Genomic DNA, 16,625 nt, shown 5'->3' on the forward strand with positions numbered 1-16,625 from the left:
GGAATTATGATACTTACTTTCTTAGTAAACTTATATTTGCCCAAACTGCAAGGGCTTGGATGTTGAATGAGAGTTCAGCCTTCATATTTGTTACTTGAGAACTGTAAAACAGACAAACCAACCAACCCAGCTTATTGATGGCAGAAAACAAACTTGGTTAATTCCAAACAAAATCTTCGTGGAATATATCTGACTATGCACTGAACAATTTTAGGGGTTGGGTCACGTTTTAAAATTTTGTCTCCTTCAAAATTCAGAAGTACCACAGAAAGAGTTAAACTGTTCTGAAATGTTTTCCAATTATCAAACACATATAATTTGGGATAGGATCAGGACAAATAATTTTTCTGTGCTCTGACACTAGTACACTGTGGAAGATGTCCCTGATTATTGGCTTGATAAGAAGTTGTCTGAAATGGGTTTTTGAACTTTCCTCTGTTGGCAATGCAGACATGGTCTCTAGCGATTCAGCAACTGAAAACTAAATTTCATTCAAGTAGTTTTCTGGAGATCCAATCATGAAGAAAACAAAGGCAAGAGACGTGATCTCCCAGCATTATTTTCTGGGTTATCTTCTTCCTTAAAAGTTTTCCTTGTCTTCTATATTGTTTGGTTCAGAAAATGTTTAAGCTATGCCAGGGAAATGCATTCTTCTTTTCCCCCTATAATTAAACTAAATTCTCCAATTAACTAGGATGCATTTTTCAGGTGCTGGGTGCTAAAATACCCGCTACCCCAGCTGCCTCTGATTTTCTAAAAAGCAAAGGCTTTTCACATCATCTCAAAGAACTTTCTCCTCCCTACTGGCAATTTCACAGAAGATGTGATGCCATCATTATGGAAACCACACAATGTGCATTCAACTAATGGAGCCTCATCTACTGCAAAGAAGATATCCTTACTCATTTTCAAATACACTTGAAAAATTGATTCCAGCATGAGGCCCATTTCTAACCATTCTTCAAAAGGAATGAAGTCAGTCTCAAAATTAATTCTTGGTGATCTGTTGCTTCAATGTAAGCTCTAAAAGATGGTCACTGCCTAAGGTTAGATTCAATAATTTCCTTGTACAGGGATTGCAATTTAGAGATATGCATGGGGAAAGAATTTAATTTGCTTGACTGGAAAAGGGTAGATGATTAGGGTTCATCATTTTGAAGGATTTTTCTCCTGTTAATTACGAGTTGCCTTTCTCAACACTCCAGCCCACCTGAAACAATTACAGACTAGACTCACTCAGAGGGTGCTAGGATCATGCCTCCACTGCAGATGGTGATTTGGTTCAAATAGTGTGGGTGTGAGAGGTCATCCCTTTAGTCAAGTCATTTTTCTAGGTACAGAACCTAACTGCTACTATTTTAGTGTAAAGAAGGCCTTTCTGTTTCCCAATAGATGACTTTTATGTGTAACTTAGAAAAGCTAAACCAAGGGTCTAGGATTACTGTTGAAGGGTTTTTGGGGCTCATGTGGGATTTGTTAAGGCAAAATATCCCAGTAATTCTGAAAGCCCTGGAAGGGAGGTAGAAAGGAGAAGGCAGAATCACATGAAGCTTAGACATCATGATAAAGCAGTTTTTATCTGACAGGAGACTGCGCCGCTTGCTCCCTTCTCCCCAGTAAAAGACAAAGGCCTCCCAGAAGCCTCAGACATAAAAAGGCACCAACAACATCAATCACGAGTACCATCCAAAGCCTAGGTAAGAGTAACTGACGGCATGCAAATATTCTCAAGATACGGTATAAAGTCAAAAAACAGCAGGCTGACAAGAGTATGCATATCATTATCTGTTCCTAGAAGCAAGCAAAAATAGAGGAAATAGCAGAAAAATACAAGCAAAGTGTTAACAGATTAGTGATAGTGACTATCCCTGAATGTTGGAATTACAGGCAATTTTAATTTCCTTAGTTTTGTTTACCTGTATTTTTGCATTTTGATGATGATTATGCATCTTTTTTTGCAGTAGGAAAAAAAGTTGTTTAAAGAGAAACGACAGAAAGTGTAAGAACCCATGAACTGCCTCATATGTAATGTTGAAATATTTTCCCATAGTTTGTTCATGCAGCTCCGAGAGCTCCAAATTAGTAATCGGATAAAGTTCACATCAGTGTTATAGAAACCTATTTTCCTCCAAACTTTGTATTGAAAATATTGAGAGTAGTATGGATATTTTTCAAATTGTCTTAATCTGTGTAGGTTCAAAGCAACAAATATTAACCCATTTTTCAAAGAACATGACTGGATAGATGAAAATATCTGTGTAAGCCGCCTCTAATAAAATTGGATGTTAAAAATATGTAAGTCAAAAACACAGCTCATGACAAGGACAGCCTCAAGGAAGTTATAAGAAATAAATTAAGCTCTGAAGAATTAAGAGAATTAAAATAGCTTAAAAGGGAATTGACATGAAAATAACTGTTAAAATTGTGCTGAATACAATATTACAGAATGTCTCAACAAGAGAGACAATATAAAAAAAACAGAATAAAGAATAAATTATTTATATAGCAATACTACACTGGGTAATATTGGATCCAATTGGAAGTTGAAACAATTCCATAGGCTCAGTGTAGTTTCCTAATATTCTGATTGTATTTATTGCTCATTTTAAGCCTTTTTTTATTGAAGAAAATGATAGAATATTTGACAACTGTTAACTGTAAAAACTTCTCAGATACTTTTTTACAGATGAACTCTAAAATCAGGAACTAATAGAGAATTCACTTAAAACCAATTTCCAACATTTTGTACTCACAGCAGTATTTCAGACATACTGGATCCTATTTCAGATTTGGCCTAAACACAAAGGAGAAAAATTTATTTGCATAAGCATTAAGCTCAAGCTTTGTTAGGCTATTCTATTCTAATGACCTTGGTTTAAAAGATCCATGTTTTTAATTTATAAGGCAGTATCTCTCTTCAGAGTCTTTATTTCAGAGCCTCATTGAATTTTTAAGTGAAAACGAAACTTGGACATCTTTAGGAAGAATTTTAAAAATAATAATTGGCTAAAAATCAGTTAAACTATTCCAGCAGGAATGACTAATACCTCAGTGATTTAATAGCCTTTTTTTTTTTTTTTTTACTCCTCTGCTATAGACTAAAAAGCTCTGTCTGGGCTCACTGACAAGAGTTCATTGTAATCAGTTTTCTGTAATTTCACAACTACATATGAATTACACAAATTTCAAATTTAAAATGGCCCTCAAGCAAGATTTTAAAAGAAAAAAAGATTATTTATTTATTTATTTGGAAGTCAGAGTTACAGAGAGATGGGAGAGGGGGAGAGAGAATCTCCCATTCACTGGTCCACTCCCTAGACGGCCCCATCAGCCAAGGCTGGGCCAGGCCGAAGCCAGGAGCCAGGAGGTTCATCTGGGTCTCCCATGCAGGAATAGGGGCCCAAACACTTGGGCCATCTTCTCTGTTTTGCCCAGGTCATTAGCAGGGAGCTGGACGTGACATGGAGCAGCCAGAACTCAAACCAGTGCCCATACCGAATGCCAGCACTGCAGGTGGTGGCTTAACCTGCTGCACAACGCAGGCTCTAGGGTATAAATTTAAAGTATCTAATGCTCTAAGTAAAAATAATACTGATTATCCTTTTATTAATCTATTTCATTATGGAATATCTCCTATATATTACAAACATTAATTATATAATGTATACATCAGGGAAAAAGAATTTTTAAAAAATGTACAGATCCATCATTCATTTAAAAAACAAAACTCATCAATACCGTAAAGTACTCACAAGGCCCTCACCAGCCTTTCCTTCCTTATCCCAAGGAATCACCTTGAATTTCCTGTTCATTATTCCATTCATTTTTAAGTTTTCATTTTATTTGAAAGGCAGGAAGACAGAGACATATCCCCATCCACTGGTTCACTCCCCAAATGACTCCAACAGCCAAGGGTAAGCCAGGCCTAAGCCAGGAGTATGGAACTCCACCTGGGTTTCCCACATGGGTGTCTGGGACCCAAGTACTAGAACCATCACCTGGTGCCTTCCCAGGGTGAGTATTAGCAGGAAGCTTGGAGTGGATGCAGATGTCTCAAGAGGTGACGTAAGTCACTGTGCCAAACGCCTGCCCCTTCCCTACTTTTTATAAATGTACAGTTTCAGTGCTTATGGATAAATTGTCAGACAAGAGATTGTTTAGTTTTTGCATGGTTAGGTTTTTTGTACAAATGGTACTATATACTAGGTACTCTCCTGATATTTGCCTTAAGACATAAAAAGCACAAACCATGGAAGGAAAACTTGAAACTGTGTTAACATTAACTCAGAACTCTTCCATTTACCCTTTAATGCCTTCAGAAAACCTCTGCTGTGGCTGCATTGAATCTTTTCTCTTAGAACATCAGGCCTTTTGGACTTCTTTAGAGCACACTGTTTCCGTGTAGCAAACTTGTATTTAGAGAAATGTCTTCAGTTTTTTTAAAAAAATACTAACATGAACATTGATCATCAAATATGTTTTGCAAGAAGTGTTTTGGTTGGGGCTGGTGCTGTGGCACAGAGGGTTAAAGCCCTGGCCTGAAGCACCAGCATCTCATATGGGCACCAGTTCAAGTCCTGGCTGCTCCTCTTCCAATCTAGCTCTCTGCTAGGGCCTGGGAAAGCAGTAGAAGATGGCCCAAGTCCTTGGGTCCCTGCACCCACGTGGGAGACCTGGAAGAAGCTCCTGGATCCTGGCTTCAGATCGGTGCAGCTCCGGCCATTGCGGCCACTTTGGGAGTGAACCAGCAGATGGAAGACCTCTCTCTATGTCTCTACCTCTCTCTATGTCTCTATCTCTCTCTTTCAAATAAATAAAATACATTTTTTTAAAAAAAGTGTTTTGGGGCTGGCATTGTGGTACTGCGGATTAAACCACCTTCTGTGCTGCTGACATTCCATATGGGTGCCCATTTGAGTCCCAGGTGCTCCACTTCTGATCCAGCTCTCTGCTAATGCGCCTGGGAAAGCAGAGGAGGATGGCCCAAGTGCTTGCGCCCCTACACCAATGTGGGAGACCCAGATGAAGTTCCTGGCTCCTGGCTTCAAGCCTGGCCCAACTCTAGCCATTGTGGCCATTTGGGGAGTTGAACCAGTGGATGGAAGATCTCTGTTTCAGTCTATCCCTCTCTTTGTAATGCTGCCTTTCAAATAAAAAAACTTTCTAAACGAGTGTTTGATCAAGGTAAATTAAAAATTTTGAGTGTCTTTTTATCTTTCAATCTTTTCCAAATATTTGTATTCACAGCCTAAGTGTCCACAGTGGGACCCAATGCTAACCAGACTGAAATGTGGTGAGTGCGGGGGCCGGACTCCTTCCAGGGGTTGGCATCCTGAAAAGCAGATTCAGGATACACAACCACGGGATGTCAGACTGAATGATTCTGATTGTTTTATAACATGTTAGAGGTCACATTCCAAGGGACAAGTTGGTTATAGAAATGACTGCAATAGGGGCTGGCACTGTGGCATGGGGGTAAAGCCGCTGCCTGCTCTGCCCGCATCCCATACGGGTGCTGGTTCGAGTCCTGGCTGCTTCACTTCCGATCCAGCTCTGCTGTGGCCTGGGAAATCAGTGAGAAAGCAGTCCGTGGGCCCCTGCACTGGCATGGGAGACCTGGAAGAAGCTCCTGGCTCCTAGCTTTGGATCAGTACAGCTCCGGTGTTGCAGTCATCTGTTGAGTGAACTAACGGATGGAAGACCTATCTCTCTCTGCCTCTGCCTCTCTGTAATTCTGCCTTTCAAATAAATATGTAAATCTTTAAAAACAAATAATTGAAATAAAAAATCTTTCTGCTGCTACCAATAACCATCGATTTTTTTTCTTTTCTTTTTTCAATCAAGGTCCAGGCAGCACACTGCAGCTGGGACACCTACTGCCCTAGAGGGGCTTTAAGCACAGTCTTACCAGGCTGAACGTTCCATATTCTTCCCTGAGAAAATGTGTCCAAAAGCCCGGCAGCGTTGTCTGGTCTCCCCAGGTCCACCGGGCTCGACTGAGGTAGGAGGAGACTGGCAGGTAGACGTAGGGCAGCAAGCCGGCAGAGAAGCAGGCGCTCAGCTTCAGCAGGCAGCCCAGGGAGAGTTCCTGCAGCAGAGCACACGGCGTTGCACAGCCATGTTTATTCTAGTCGATTCATCTTGGAACTTCCAGGAACACATCAAGGAAAACATCAAATATGTTTACTCAGGGCTGATCTCTCAATTTCTACTAAGTCACCATAGAATACTATGTTAAACCTTCTGATTACTGTGGATTATGGGGAAATTGCATCAGCTTGAACTCCTTTGCATGGAAGGTGAAATCAGAGGGAAGCAAATATTAGCCAAGACTCTTGAGTGCCATGTTTACTGCATCTTTTGCATTTAAAACCATGCCATGACTTGCAGCACTGCACAGCTGACATAACGCACTTGGAAGCAACTAGTGTTGCCTGGCTGCTTTTCCACATGGCCCGAATCTTATCGTAATATCAGTTCACTTCCTCACTGTCCCTGGGAGCAGATCTAATTATCTACCTGATTACAGCTGTACATTACCAACATGATTCTTTCTACAAGGGTTTGAACATTTCACGGAAACGTCTGGCACAAGCGAAGCCAGATTTTTTTTTTCCTTTTTTTTTTGACAGGCAGAGTTAGTGAGAAAGAGAGAGAGAGACAGAGAGAAAAGTCTTCCTTCCATTGGTTCACCCCCCAAATGGATGCTCCAGCCGGCGCGCTGCGCCAATCCGAAGCCAGGAGCCAGGTGCTTCTCCTGGTCTCCCATGAGGGTGCAGAACCCAAGCACTTGGGCCATCCTCCACTGCACTCCCTGGGCCACAGCAGAGAGCTGGACTGGAAGAGGAGCAACTGGGACAGAACCGGCGCCCCAACCGGGACTAGAACCCAGGGTGCCAGCGCCGCAGGCAGAGGATTAGCCTAGTGAGCCACAGCACCAGCCAGCCAGCTTTTATATAAGCTCCAGGCTCATCCAAATGCACACCCAACCCCCACCCCCACCCCCAACTGACATATAGGGTGCTGTAGTAAAGGAAATTTGTTGCTATATGTAACAATGTTGCCTCATATACCTTGTTTGGGGGAGTATATTTCTCTTATGCATATTTCTTTTTATTTATTTATGTACTTTTTGAAGCATACACAGATCTCCCAACTACTGGCTCACTGCCTAAACACTCACCATAGCTGGTGTTGGGCCAGGCCAAAGCCAGAGTCCAGGACTCAATCCAGGTTGCCCATGTGGGTGGCAGGGATCCAAGTACTTGAGCCATCACCTGCTGCCTCCCAGGTGTGCATTTGCAGAAAGCTTGATCAGGAGCAGGGTCAGGACTCGAACCCAGGCACTCCAATATGGAATGCAGGCATCCCAAGTAGTCTCAACCACTGTATCAAACAACCAGTCTCATTTGTATATTTCTTTATGGACAGTGAGTACAGCAGAATGTGAACTCTGGTATACCAAAAACATTCAGATATTGCGTGGCTAGTAACTGGGAAAGGGAGTCCCATACAAATATCGTAATTGGATTGGAAATTGTCAACTTCTACTTAACAAAAAGGAGAAATTCATATGAGGATGAATCTAAGAACCAAGGTTTACATTCACCAGGAGCACACGTCTTGATTTATATTAGCATTTTCAAATAAACATTCTTAATTGAAAATGAAGTGTTTTTTATTCTAGTACTGATTTAATTTGCGATTTCTACAGCAGTAATGAGATACATAAAATGTGAATGCATGAAAAGAGGGTAGAAATAGTGAAACAATGTGCTTTTACTGTCGGAAAGGGATTTTAAGGAAAGTAAATGTCTATACTGTTGTGGTCTCTGTATATAAAGTTGGATTCAGAATGTAAGATGCAGTTGCTGTAGAACTGCTTTAGTGTGGGACACAAACAGGAGACGATTACATGAGAGCTGTTAAGAGAGTCCAGGCAGCGGTTCTCAAGTCCTAGCTGCACGCTGCGATCACTCAGGGAGTTTCTTAGAACTACGGATGTCTGAGTCTCACCCCAGATCAGAATTACTAGATTATTCAGGGGTGAGATTAGGTTTCAGCAAAAATATACACACTCATTTAAATACAATCACACACATATACATGTATAATGCTATATATGTGTATGTGTACACATATACAAACGCACGCATTCTTTAAAGCTCTCCAGACAGGGCAGGCATGTGGTTAAGCGGGCTACGTCGCTGCTTGGGACATCTGCATTCTCTATCAGAGTGCTTGGGTTCAGAACCACTTCTACTTCCGATCCACCTTCCTTACTAATACATCCTGGGAGGCAGAAGATGACGGCCGAAGTACTTGAGTCCCTGTCACGCATTCAGGAGGCCTGGATGGAGTTCCTCGCCCCAGCTTTGGCCTGTCTAACTCTGGTTGTTGGGAGTATTTGGGAAGTGAACCAACAGTTGGAAGAGCACTCACTCGCACTCTTTCACTCTGTCTTACAAATAAATAAATAAAACTTGTTTTTAAAGAGCTTCCCAGATAATTTGAGTGGTTGAAATAACTGACTTGGGCCTTCTTGCCTTACCTCAAATCACTTGTTTCAATAATGGAAATTAAATATACACTTGTAATTCAGAGTTCCCCGAATTTCCCCCTTATTCATCAGTAGCTCACCTAGTACAGGTATATGTATTTATGCTGAAATCTGATCTCACCCCAAAATAACTCAGGTCCATTCTGAGTCCCCCAAGTCTCCTACAAAATGTATGGCTTACCTTTCAATCAACCAACACAAAACACTTGCCCTCGACATTCCTCCCACTGAATGCTTCTCTGATACCTACTCATGTCAGAAGCCTGGCTACAACCGCTGATTGGGTAGAATGGACCATTTGTCCCTCCCAGCCCAATCTGTGCATCCATCAATTTATAAGAAAAAAAAAATTGGGGCTTTCTCATTTTGAATTTCATAGAGAAGGTTTCAGTGAGTTCACTTTTTTTTATGTGATATATCCATTTTAAGTCAAGTGTTTATACTATAAAAGATCAACCTGAGAATTTTCTGGATACTCAAGAAAACCACCACTGTAGATGCTGCCTGTTACACTGTCTGATATACCTTATATCGTGACCTACACGGCTCACAGCACAGGAGCCAGCTCCAATAAGGCTCTCTGTGCTGTCGGCTGTGATGTTTGCCTTTTATTTACTTTGTAATCACAGAGTAAGAATTATATGATCCCCATGCTGTCCTTTTTGCTTTGTTGCCAAGAAGCTAAGAAGCAAAATGTGTTCAAGCACAGCAGATACAGTTATCTAAGGCTGTGGTATAATTATTTCCCTATTTCTATGTAATAATTTTATTATGTTTTCCCTTACAACTCTGATAGCTGGATATAATTAACAAATACAATGATAAGTAAACGTTAACCGAGTTTGTGCATAAATAATAAACACAATAAACAAAATGACTCCAGCCCCAGCTTTCTTACGGGCTGCTTTACCTCGAGGCAAGAGTCTGACAGACTGGAGGGCATTTCTCCCTGCAACTCCCTGCCTTGTCCTACAACTCCCAGTGCCTAACCAAATACTTTCCCATGTTGCTATATTTTGCCACTTTAATTAATGATCTTTTTCCCTCCTTCAGACGAAGAAGAAACAGCAGGAAATCATTTTTTAATTACTTTTAAATTTCAGGGAAGCAGGTTCTAAGGAAACAGAACTACAGTTTATCTGAGAATGTTGTTATAGAGGTCACTGTAGTGGTGGTGTCAGGTTTGTTGAGCCTGGACCTCCAGAGCCCATGGCAATCCTGGGGTGCAGAGCAGGCACTCGACACATAGCAAAATGAGTGCTGTGTGCCTGAGGATGTTTGTCAAACAAGGGAAGGAACTGAATATTGCTGTTAAGTCTTCTTAGCCTATTTTCATTGAGATGCTGATCAGAAATCAGCAAGAAAACAGGCCAGATGCTGCTGCAATCAATACTGCATAATTTTCTAAGCCCCCCCCCCTTTTTAGTCAATAGTGTTAGGGCCTGAGGTTATTTATGCTCCATGTAACACCCCAAAAAATTATGCCCCAAACTTCATGGACCTAGATATGAATTGATTTTACAAAATTTAAGGACCTACCTTCTTTTTTAAAAGCCGAAAGAGAATCCAAGGTATTATGCATAAAACATAGAGGACTATCGTGTGCTGATTACACAAGCTAAGGCCACAGCAGAAAGCACCAATTTTAGCAATCTAAAAATAAAGAAAAAAATTCCATAAGTTAAAAATTTACCTAAAATGCTAAATAAGTCACTCTGTTATAGCAAATATCTGTATCACATGTCAGATTCAAATCAGCCTCTGAGACACCAGCAGTTGCATTCTGACAGACACTAATATTCATCACTATTGTTTCCTGTTAGTATTTTTCATCCTTGTTGAACAACTTACAAGACTGTCTTCACACCCACTTTTGGAAGGCCTGGGTAGGACTTACAGTAACAGGGTATTGCTGTCATTTTTCTTCAAGGAAAACCTGTACCTGGAACAATTCTGCTTTACCTTTTCTCCTATTAAATATGTGAGCTGTAACACCTTTCATTTGGAAACCTGGCTATCTCTGGGGGTGTTTTTGCTTCCTTTCACCAAACGGTAGCTACAAAATCGACAGATTCTCCCCTTGACCAGGCTCTCTTCAGGCTCCTCCGCACTCTCTTCTCAACAAGGCACTGACACTGGGGCTTCCGCCTTCACCTCTGCTGTCCCAGCTTGGTAGGAATCCTGCTAGGTCAGTTTAGCCAAAAGCCCCAGCTCCCCCTCCTCTGATTCCCTTGATACCTGATTAGGTACTTCACCTTCCACCTTCCCTCAGGGCGCATCTGACTGGGGTGGGCATCTGACAGGGGTGGGGGCCCCCTTCAGCCAGGACCCTGTTAAGTCAGCAAAGCCAGAGTCCTCCCAGGGAACTTCCCATCCACCAGCTCCACCTGCTCCTTGGCCATACATTCCTGCCTCTCCTTGTGGCACCTGGGATTGAGCCTGACCTCCCTCCTCTCCTAACAACCCCGTGGCAGTGGTCCTGCATCTGAACCTGGATAAAGTCATGTCTCACTACTTTTCAACAAATGTACTGAGTAATTTTTTGTTGAACCTCATCAGAAAAACAAGGTTATTTTAAATGACAACAACAACAAAAAACCCTCTAATAGCATCACAGATCTGTTTACGGAAACCACAGATACACCCTGATGCTCTCTTGTTTCTCTATTCTTTGACAACACAAGGCTGCCTAAGTGGATCTGGCATTGTCTAGTGCGGAGACCAAAAGCTCAGAGAGGACAAGATCATTTCGTACTTCAAATGGTTTTGATGATGGTTGTCTTGGAATTCACTGCAATGTCTTCTGAACTACTTTTACATTCGACACTCTTCTTTTAGTTAAAAAAATTATAATTTTTCTCTTTTGCAATTAGGAGGTCAATAAATCACAAAGCATAATGTTTAAGGCAGTCAGGTCTACAGCTTGGCACACACAGCTGGGAGTGAACGTTCTTTTCCCATAGAACTCATGGGGACTCTCCCACAGCCCTCACTCTCCGGAAACTGACCTCGGAGGCGAAGGGGCTCCTGTGGTCCCACTCCCACAGGGGAGGGACTGAGAACCTTTTCTCTGTCAACAGGCCCAGACTGCCCTGACAGTCGTCAGAACAGATAAACGCTCTCTAAGCTCAAAGTTGAAAAGAAATTCAGCATCTGTCTAAAAATTAAAACAAAAAAAATGATTTCACTTTGATCAAAATAGGTTACCTTTGATCTCTCCTCTGCAGTTGCTGCCTCCTCAAAGTGTACAGTGAGAGCCATCAGCAGCCCCACAAACAGATTGTTTAAGCTGAAAACCTCGGCTGCGATGGACCACTGCCATGTTAGGCGAGAAAATGAGAACACCCCCGCGGCAAGGATTCCTCCAGCGCGTGAGCCAGAGAGCCTGCAAACACAGATAACATGAAATCTTCTTTCCCAGCAAAAAGAACCGACTTTATTTTCCTTTTTCTAAACTGTACCAGCAGAAATTATGACAGTCGCCCGGCACTCTCCTCGACACATTTTATGGTTAAGACGCTATTTCGTGTAATTATTTCTTCCAGCGGATTTTAATTAGGAAGGCCGTATGTGAAACTATCAGCAAACAAACGAACAAGCCTGTGGAGGGAGTGAGCCTCAGCCCTCGCATGCGACCCCTGAGTCGGCTGAGAGAACCTGCACCGACAGTAGTGGGGACAGCAGACTGGGCCGCGCCCCTGCTGGTCCCGGGAAGATTGACCGTCTGGCCGCGAGTGGAGTATGGTTACTTGCAAAGATGGATGGGACTGCAGCGTCTCTATCAGGAGCGAGCACCCACTCACTTCCTGGGGGAATGGCTGCAGCTGGTAGCTCTCAACACGTCAGAGACTGCCACAGCTCGGCCGTGTTGAGATCTGGGGATAGCCAAGTGGCCAGTTTTTAACGTTTTTGTCTTTGGACAAAGTTGAAGTCTAAAAACGATTTTTTTTAAAGTAGGGGATGATGATGTGAATCTCATTAACACTAAAAGAATCAAATGCTGTACTTGGAAACAAATTTCTCACTCCTAAATGCCAACAAGAGCCATGGACTTCAAATCCATTGGGAGTCCGGATCTCAGTTCTGAGGTTTGATTTGAGACAGGTGATGGGTTTGAACACACTGGAATGTCCCACACCAAAATAATGTCCTATCTTGTAGAAAGCTAAAACCATTTAGCAAAGTTAAAGCTATTACTGAGAATGCCTTTTTCTAACAGTCTTTGTAAATTCAGCAAACTAGTATTTCTAATAATTATGACACCATATGGTCCCAAATCATAGTTTCCAACTATACTGTTCTATATAAAAATTATGGAGTAATTCTTTTTTTTTTTAAGATTTTATTTATTTGAGAGGTAGAGTTATAGACAGTTAGAGGGAGAGACAGAGAGAAAGGTCTTCCCTCCATTGGTTCACTCCCCAAATGGCTGCAATGGCCGGAAGCTGTGCCGATCTGAAGCCAGGAGCCAGAAGCTTCTTCCTGGTCTCCCATGCGGGTGCAGGGTCCTAAGCACTTGGGCCATCTTCTACTGCTTTCCCAGGCCATAGCAGAGAGCTGGATTGAAAGAGGAGCGGCCGGGACTAGAACCGGTGCCCATACGGGATGCTGGCACTGTAGGTAGATTAACCTACTGCACCACAGAACCCACCCCAGAGTTATTCTAAGAATTCTATATCAAACTTGTCTTTCCTTTGAGTTTCTATTCACATTTGGTTTCTATTTTTTCCCTTATAAAATTCAGCAGTTTCCTACTTCTTTCAGAATTCCTCATTCTCGAGTGATCCTGATTCAACACCCTGAGGGTATTTCTTCTTTCCAAACTATTTTCATATTTCGGTCTGTATTTTTACTACCTTAGACCCAATTATGCTTTTTAAAAAGATTTATTTATTTGCTAGGCAGAGCAACAGAGAAGGGGAATAGGGAGGGATGGGGGGAGGGAGGAAGTGAGGGAGAGAGAGATTGATTTTCTCTTTGCTGGTTCACTTCCCAAATGGCCACAACAGCCAGGGCTGGGCCAGACCAAAGCCAGGAGGGAGGAACTCCGCCCTGGTCTCCCAATGGGTGGCAGGGCCCCAGGTATTTGGTCCATCTTCCCTGCTTTCCCAGGTGTGCTGGCAGGGAGCTGGGTCAGATGCGGGTGCAGTGCCACAACAACGGCCCCCCAGTTATGGGAACGGCTTCCTGTCGTGTTCTCTGTTTTCCAGTGTCTTCTGCACTGTAACATCACACTGAATTCCCCGAAACACACTCTTGAAGACCACTCAGCCCCAAACCTGAGGATGCTTCATTGTCTGAAGGGTAAGTTCTAAGTGGGTCAGCTTGGAACGCAGGCTCCCGACACACTGGGCCCCATCCAGCCACAATTCCCGCCACTTTTATCTTCAATTGGCTGGTGGCTCCCAGTCCCCCGAGGGCAAGCCTATTCCTGCTCCCATGCCGGGCCTGTGCTCATGCTGTCCCTGTGAACTAGGTGTCCTCCAGCTCCTTTCTGCTTCTTCAAATGCTGCTCTCTTCTCAAATTCCCCTTCAATAACCAGGTTTCTAACACATCGCTGATAATCTATAACATTTAATTATCTGTATCAGTTATTCTGACATTGATTTTGAAATATGAGTAGGAGTTAAAGAAAATGAATGAGAGAATGGATTAAAGTATTTTTAGCATCCTAAAAGGAATGTCTAAGTTTCGTGTCAGCATAAACTATAACATTCCTCTCTCTACTTAAAACACAAATCAGCACCCTTGGAGAAATGGCTGACTACAGGGTCGGCGTTGCTTGAGTTCAAAATGAGCCTGAAACATGCAGCACTAGAAGGTAAGGAAGTGCTCCAAGAATGAGGGACACAGGATGAAGGACAAGGAGCCAGCCACAGGGGCTCTCACTGCCAAACGGCTCATCTGAGCATCAAAGTGATCACAGCAGTGGGTTACCCCCACTGAGGAAGTAAGAATCAAGTCTATGTTGTACAAGTAAATACAAATGGGAGAAGGGGAAGCACTTCCTTCTCATAAGAAGTCAGTTAAAAACTGGAAAAAATGATGCAACTAAAAATCACCACTTGATAACCAGTTTAAGAATTAGGGGTGGGTGTTTGGCACAGAGATTAAGATGCCATTTGGGACATCTTCATCTGATATCAGAGTGCCTGATTCTAGTCCCACCCACTTCTGATCCAGCTTCCTGCTAATGAGCACCCGGGAGGCAGCAGACGATGGCCTAGGTAGCTGGGTTCCTGCCACTTATGTGGGAGAAGACCCAGATCAAGTTTCAGGCCCTTGGCTTCCGCCTGGCCCAGCCACAGCTATTGCAGGCATTTGGGGAGTGAACCAGCAGATGGAAGATACTTCTTTCTTTCTCTCTCTCTCTCTCCCTCTCCCCCTCTCCGCCACTCTGCTTTCAAATAAAAAAAAAAACTTTAAATAAATAGCAAAATTAGTGGGTAAAGGTTTTGAAATAATACAGTATATGCACAGTCTCACAGTATCTCGTTATACTTAGATTAATTACAAAGGAAGAAGTGGTTAACTTCAGAGCAGCAAAACCTGGTGGCCACACTCTTAGCCATGTGACCAAGGTAAACAGCCCCAGGAATGGCACAAGCAGATGTCATGTGCTTCCTAATGGATTCCAATGAAAAGAACGTCACATCACATCCATGGTACTGCTATCTACATCTAAGCAAGCTGATGGACACGCTACACAATAGCTCGCCCTCACGTGTTCAAGATGCCAGAGTTTTACAGACAACAACGGCAACACCAAGTCCCGGAGGGAGTGTTTGAGATTAAGGAGGCTCAGCGGATCTGATGGCAGAATGAAAGGCGTGGTCGTGGTTGGGGACTTTTTCGCTACAGTGGCCATTACGGTCACCACTAGTAAGATCCGAATCAAGTCTGCAGATGAGGTAACTGTGTTGGATCACTGGTATTTTCCTGATTTTGACAACTGTACTGTGGCTATGTAAAGATGTGTTCTTGTTTTTAAGGAACAGACCCTGAAGCACTGAAAGATTAAAAAAAAAAAAAAGCAATGTTTGTGGCTTACTCTCAAATGACTCAGAAAACAAAATAACATATGCCTGTACAAACAGTCAAGGATAAGGCAAACATGGCAAAATGCTAACATTTGGGGAACCTGGGTGAAGAGTACACAGTGGACTATTCTTGTTGTTTTCCTCTAAGTCTGCAATTACTTCAAATGAGAACAAAAAGTGCACAAACTGCTATCATTCCTGGATGATAATTTGCTAAAGCTTACTGGGTTTTCTGGCTACCATGCGTAAGCAGGTATTGTTCTGAGTGCTGTACACCGATTCACGGGACTCACCGTGGCCCTGGGAGTAGACGCTATGCACCTCCTTTGTGACGCTATGCACCTATGCACCTCCTTTGTACAAATGAGGAAAGTGAGGCCCAGAGAAGCCAGCTAACCTTTCCAGAGTTCTGTAGTCAGGAGCAGAACCAGGACAAACGGTGCAGGCACACAGGCCCAGTGCCGCCACAGTGTGGAGCAAAGATGGCTGTTTGAGCTTCAGTGTCACGTAATTTATTCTAGACTAACGATAACCTGCACTGTTTTTTGGTGAGCTCTGTACCAGGCTCTGGGGATTGTCAGAATTGTGTCTGTTTCTATGTTGTATCAAAACAGCACACTACTAGCTTGACCAGCATTCAAAACTTCTGGAGTCTGGTTTTGTTCTTTTTTTTTTGGAAAGGACCATTAGTCTTACTCCCCATATAGAACTTCCGTCCTAATGAGTTGTACTATGAGAATTGACTGCAAATTTTTTTCTCAAACTGTACTCTGTATGTTGTGTGTGTGTGGGTGCAAACTATTGAAGCCTATGCTTAGCATGGAGTTGGTCCTCTGTATATAAATTCAAACTAAAAATGAACCATAATGAAGAAGGAGATGGGGGAGAGAGAGGGAGGAGGGATGAGAGTTGGGGGCAGAGGGTGGGTATGGGAGAAAGAACCACTGTATTCCTTAAGTTGTATCTATGAAAAAATGCATTCATTAAATAAAATTTTTTTTAAAAAAAGAAAGAACCATTAGTC

At 42.6% G+C, this 16,625-nt stretch overlaps 1 protein-coding gene across 17 annotated transcripts in view; it reads right to left on the reverse strand.

Annotated features, from left to right (window-relative positions):
* TMEM260 (transmembrane protein 260) overlaps nt 1–16,625 on the reverse strand; it is a 62,634-nt gene that overhangs the window by 22,871 nt on the left and 23,138 nt on the right. For 11 of the 17 annotated variants that reach the window (XR_016217782.1, XR_016217783.1, XR_016217784.1 and 8 more), the window contains exons 4-8: nt 11,768–11,945; nt 10,100–10,213; nt 5,909–6,088; nt 2,754–2,794; nt 18–101 (exon numbers count right to left, since the gene is read on the reverse strand). Coding sequence is in view for 12 of the 17 variants with exons in the window: in XM_089309662.1 (XP_089165788.1) it covers nt 18–101; nt 2,754–2,794; nt 5,909–6,088; nt 10,100–10,213; nt 11,768–11,945 (597 nt within the window). In the remaining 5 variants the exon portion in view is untranslated. Of the gene's footprint in view, nt 1–17; nt 102–2,753; nt 2,795–5,908; nt 6,089–10,099; nt 10,214–10,522; nt 10,753–10,798; nt 11,090–11,767; nt 11,946–12,021; nt 12,345–16,625 lie in introns of those variants that run through there. The other 6 variants (XM_089309664.1, XM_051822917.3, XM_089309666.1 and 3 more) reach the window with 5 other exon arrangements.

Source organism: Oryctolagus cuniculus, chromosome 12 (assembly GCF_051225735.1).
Source record: "Oryctolagus cuniculus isolate XC-2025 breed Fujian yellow rabbit chromosome 12, ASM5122573v1, whole genome shotgun sequence".
NCBI lineage: Eukaryota > Metazoa > Chordata > Mammalia > Lagomorpha > Leporidae > Oryctolagus > Oryctolagus cuniculus.